The sequence below is a fragment of the Petromyzon marinus genome, unplaced genomic scaffold (genome assembly GCF_048934315.1).
Source record: "Petromyzon marinus isolate PM22_M1 ecotype Great Lakes invasive population unplaced genomic scaffold, UKy_Petmar_22M1.pri1.0 PM_Scaffold_8, whole genome shotgun sequence".
Classification (NCBI taxonomy): domain Eukaryota; kingdom Metazoa; phylum Chordata; class Hyperoartia; order Petromyzontiformes; family Petromyzontidae; genus Petromyzon; species Petromyzon marinus.
In genome coordinates, this window is record NW_027423688.1 from 1002696 (window position 1) to 1007719 (window position 5024).

The window sequence follows — 5024 nt, forward strand, 5'->3', positions numbered from 1 at the left end:
GAACCGGTACTGGGCATCCCCTAGTACAAATCAGCCTCAAATGAGTACCTGGTGCCGTGTGTACCTGCTTCAATATAGCCAACCATCCCCTCTCTGTGTGTGCCACAGTCCTGGCCCTCAACAGGTGCCGCTACTGTTGCTGCTGCTGTTTCTACTCACTACTATAAGCACTTGCCCCTACAGTCTGCTGCGGCTACACGGGTGACTTTTGCCTTTATTTCAACCATGTGCAGATCCTCGGGTTGCCTCCAAGATGCATGATGGATGCAGCTCCTGACGGAATGCACTACTTTGGTGAGTTGAAGGGTGGGGCGAGCAACCGGCCGGATTCAGTGTTAGGGTGTGGCCTGGAGCTGTTGTAGTTCTTTTTGGGGGGGTGGCCATGGGGGGGGGGGGGGCCTCTTTGTATTTTCAATTCCTTGGGTGAGTGGGTGGCTAATTGGGCGCGTGGGCAAGTGGGTAGGTGGGCAAAGTGGTGAATGGTGACTGTGTGTCTCTCCTGCTGTGCATGTCTCCTGCAGATCGTTTGGGCATGATGTTCTCCCCAGTCAAGAGAAGGGTGCCAGGGAGCTTGTCACTTCAGAGGGCACTCAGAAGCCACGACCCGGAGTTTGTTGACTTTGTCAGCTCCTGCCTGCGGTAAGAATCATCCCCCACCCCCTCCCCCCTCCCCATGAGGATTTCTCCCACCAAGATGATCAACGATCGCCCTCCACCGATCACCAGGAAGATGTGGAGCTGAGTTAACCTGCCGATAACCAGTACCACCCTTGTTAAGATCGCCCTCTTTGGAGGTCCGTTAAAGATGATCCTCGGCAGTGCGAGGCTCAGGGCATTTTTAGAGTACTGCGTAATGAAGGATTGCCGCTGCTACCAAGACTACCGCTGATGCCGTGCGATCCTGGACCTCGTGGGAGAAGGGAAGGAACGTCAATCCTCTCACCACGCCTCTCTCACCACGTGCGCTGTGTGTGACCCCGGTGCGTCTCTCAACAGATGGGATCCGGATTGTCGCATGACGCCAGCGCAGGCGCTGGGTCACAGCTGGCTCCGGACCGTGGCCACCAGCACCACCAGCAACGCCACCGCCACCACCATTGCTGCTCCTGGCAGGGTACAGTGTTTTGGAGCTGCTGAGCGACGGTAAGCCACGAGCTGCTTGTCCAATGTTCAAGGCAGTCCATAGGGAGGTGTGGGGCCCGGGGCAAGTCACAATTAAATTGGAAGTATTAGCAACAATACAGGGTTTTTTTCGGTTAGATCGCATAGATATACATGTGTTGTTAAACTCACCACCACCCAACACAGCCAATTAGTAAGGTGTATCATGTAAACAAAATGTGCCAATTAGTTACTAGATCAGCACACCAGTGTGTTGGAAAGTAAACCCACCACATTTACTATTCGAGTACGACATTTTGCCGGGGATTGCAACCAGCCTCATAAGGTGACGGCCAGAATTGTGGAGAAATACTCCTGTTTCAGTCTTAAATAGTGATAAATGTGAATGTGATGTCATCATTTGTGAGCCAATCTGGTGCGAAAGCTTGCGTGTTAAAAATACATTTTACGTCTGACACCGTGACATCGAAGCACAGGGCCGCCAAAAGCACGGTGCCCGGGGCGGTTTCCCCAGTACACCGTACCCGGGGGACGGCTCTGCTCCTGTTAATGTATTTATATTTATTACTACTACCCTTATTTAGCCAGCATGAGCCTCACTCAGTCTCAAGACTCTTTTTCAGTAGAGTCCTGCCAAGTTGTTTGCAGTACAGAACAAATTTGCTTTTTCTACTGCTGCTATGCGATCCCGATTGAATGATTTGGAGGTTCAATTTCTAACACTGACGAGGATGTCCATCCAAAACTGGTTGCATTGCGTTTGTCAGGGTTCAGTTACGTGGAGGAAAATGCCAAACCCAAAGGAATGAAAGTTACATTTTAATGTACAATTTTATTGAGGGACTGTGTGTTGTCTTGGTGGGGTCTGGGGCTGTTTTTGTTGATGTTTTGCTGCCTTGCCCAAATTTACAGTTAGTGTTGAAAACTGGCAGGATTTTATGTACTTTGTGCTTATGTGCTCAATTTTTTGTGACTTGCTTACATTTTTACACGTTGCACTCCTTTTGTTTGTTGTTGTAACTTGCTTACCCTGTGCCTCGACTGCATATCTGTGAAGGAAGAGCTTCATAGCTTATCGTATTCCTCTTCATCCAGTCTAAATAATGTATTCTGATTTGGAAACCAATGCAGGACAAAACGGGGGGGGGGGGTAGAACACACTCCACATTCCACACGGAGAAGTGACCCAAGTATGGGAATCAAACCCAGGTCCCTCTTTGACTGAGTTCCAGCCCTGCCGCCCGCAAACGAACACATGTACAGTTCAAACCCCACGTGTACATTCGGTTATATACGGATGTATTTTTATAATTGGTTCCTGGGTGAGGACAAATAATGAGGCAGCCATATCTTTGCCATTTAGCCCTTCATCCAGTGTGATATCGCAAGACTAATGCCCATTTTGTAACCAGACCCACGATGGGCATGGTATGCTGCATTATTGCAGCATCGTTATTAACCTGGTTAATATATCTCTGCACACAGTTAGTCCGTACGCAGACGATGGGGGGGGGGACGGACTGCGATCTCTGCTATAGCAGGAAGTTGGAACGGTGTCGTGCGCATCACTTCACAGAGCGGAGCCGGTGCTGCCCCCATCCTCCGCGCTTGCCCTGGCCTCTAAATGGAAGCTGACGGTTGTGGTGGAAGAGGAGACCCTGGTGGAGGAGCTCGTGGTGCAGGGAGAGGAGACCCTGGTGGAGGAGCTGGTGGTGCAGGAGACCCTGGTGGAGGAGCTGGTGGTACAGGAGGAAGAGGAGACTCTGCTGGAGGAGCTGGTGGTGCAGGAGGAAACCCTGGTGGAGGAGCTGATGGTGCAGGAGGAGACCCTGGTGGAGGAGCTGGTGGTGCAGGAGGAGACCCTGGTGGAGGAGCTGGTGGTGCAGGACGAGGAGACCCTGCTGGAGGAGCTGGTGGTGCAGGAGGAGACCCTGGTGGAGGAGCTGGTGGTGCAGGAGGAGACCCGGGTGGAGGAGCTGGTGGTGCAGGAGGAGGAGACCCGGGTGGAGGAGCTGGTGGTGCAGGAGGAGGAGACCCGGGTGGAGGAGCTGGTGGTGCAGGACGAAGAGGAGATGGGGGGGGAGACAGAGGAGGTGGAGACGAAGAAGGAGCAGGAGGAGGAGATGGTGGTGCAGGAGATGGTGGTGGAGGAGAAGGAGATGACAAGGAAAGAGGATCAGGCGATGGTGATGCAGGAGAAGAGGAAGCGAGGGGGCCTGGCCCGCATAGGGAGAACCATCCGTTCACTCCTCCGACGCGCGCTGCTGTGTGGTGGCCGGTCCACCACACAGTAGAGGTGATGGTCATGGATAGTTGTGAACCACGACCACTATCACCACACCCACCACATGCACACTCCACACATACACCCCCCTGTGATACCCACCACCCACCACACACACCCTGCACCCACCCACCCCGTGACACCCACCACACACTACACAAAGAGCTAGGAGTTTAGAGGGTTAGGGATTTATAAAGTTATGGGTTTAGAGGTTTTGGGGTATTTTGGGGATAAGGGGTTTATATGTTTAGGTATTTCGAGGGTTATAGGGTTTAGGGGTTGAGAGTGTTAGGGGTTTAGGGGATTCTAGAGTTAGGGGTTTAGAGGGTTAGGGTTTTAAGGTTAAAGGGGTTTAAAGGGTTAGGTGTTTATGTTTCCTCTATAAGTAATGATAAATGTAAGATGTCTTCTTCCTACACGCGTTTGTTCCACTCACGTGGGGTCCGCCGTCCTTGCCACCTTCTCCACACCGCCCCGTCCCGCGCCATCTCTCCCTCCGCTCCTCGGGCCACCACGTTCGACCGCATCACCACATCGCCCCACGTCTTCTTCTGCCTTCATCTCCTCATCTTAAAATCACAATTACTTAATAATACGCTTCCAGGCCGCACTAAGCCTGTAGCTGTCAGAGAGGTTAAAATAATACAAATTTTCTCAGTTTCAATGGATTCTCGAATTAGTCTTGGCCAGTAATAATGAGTTTTACACAACACTTCATCGTTATCAAAATACATTAAGTGTTCTTGTTGGCAAGCATGTACTGCAACTTCCGACAGTTATGTTTGAGAGTGTTTAATATTTATTTGGTGTTCCTTTAGTCTTACGCTAATGTTACGTCCCATCTGTCCAATATAACATCTGCCACATAAGCCATTAATCCGATACACACCATCCGTTGACAACTTAGGCAATTCATCTTAAGTACAAGATACTATTTTTTTAATTTTGTGTACCGTGCCAAATCTTACTTAGATGTTTAGCTTTTTGCTTTTCCAAAACTCGAGCTAATTTCTCAATTACTCCCACGATATATGGTATTTTAATTGTTTAATAACCTGATTCAGCAGTATTGCTGTTCGATCTTGGTTTAGCATTCATTGCTGTTAATTATTTGAGCATTATTGTAGACATTCAATCGTAGCGTTTCTTTGACATGTTCAATCTCTCTCCAGACATTCACCATCTGACACTGTTTTAGCCAGATGTATGAGCATCTTGATGAGAGAGGTTTTCTGTACGGGGTGATAATGCGAATCTGCATTCAGATAGGCATCAGTATGCGTTCCCTTTTGGTAAACGCTGTGTGTGTTATTTTACCATTTAGGCCTCGTCCGATAAATCACCTCTCCAAAGGAAATAAGTATTTAGAGGCCACACGGGACCGGGGGGGGGGGGGGGGGGGAGTTTATCGTTGTGTCTGTTGCTGCGAGCAGATAGCGCGCAATGGAGAGCTTGCTCAGAGCAGAGCTGGGCACGGACTCAGCGAGGACGCTGGGCGCTTCGGCCGGTGGAGGCTGCATCAGCACCTGGCAGAGCTACGAGACGGGGCGCGGACACGTGTTCACCAAGATCAACGCCAAGAGCGGGGCACCCTCCTCTACGCCTCCTCTACGCCTCC

At 50.6% G+C, this 5024-nt stretch overlaps 1 protein-coding gene across 1 annotated transcript; it reads left to right on the top strand.

Annotated features, from left to right (window-relative positions):
• The first annotated feature begins 805 nt into the window (after positions 1-805).
• On the top strand, positions 806-4791 carry LOC142923848 (uncharacterized). The gene is made up of 2 exons (XM_076064832.1): positions 806-1143; positions 2699-4791. The coding sequence occupies exons 1-2, from the start codon at positions 1016-1018 to the stop codon at positions 3414-3416; spliced, it is 846 nt and encodes a 281-aa protein (XP_075920947.1). The 5' UTR covers positions 806-1015; the 3' UTR covers positions 3417-4791.
• The last annotated feature ends 233 nt before the right edge of the window (positions 4792-5024 follow it).

Bases quoted from the DNA above. Each gene is read 5' to 3' on its own strand.
- LOC142923848 (XM_076064832.1), top strand. From the start codon at position 1,016: ATGACGCCAGCGCAGGCGCTGGGTCACAGCTGGCTCCGGACCGTGGCC. The intron at 1,144-2,698 runs GTAAGCCACGAG...ATCACTTCACAG, and splicing joins TTTGGAGCTGCTGAGCGACG to AGCGGAGCCGGTGCTGCCCC.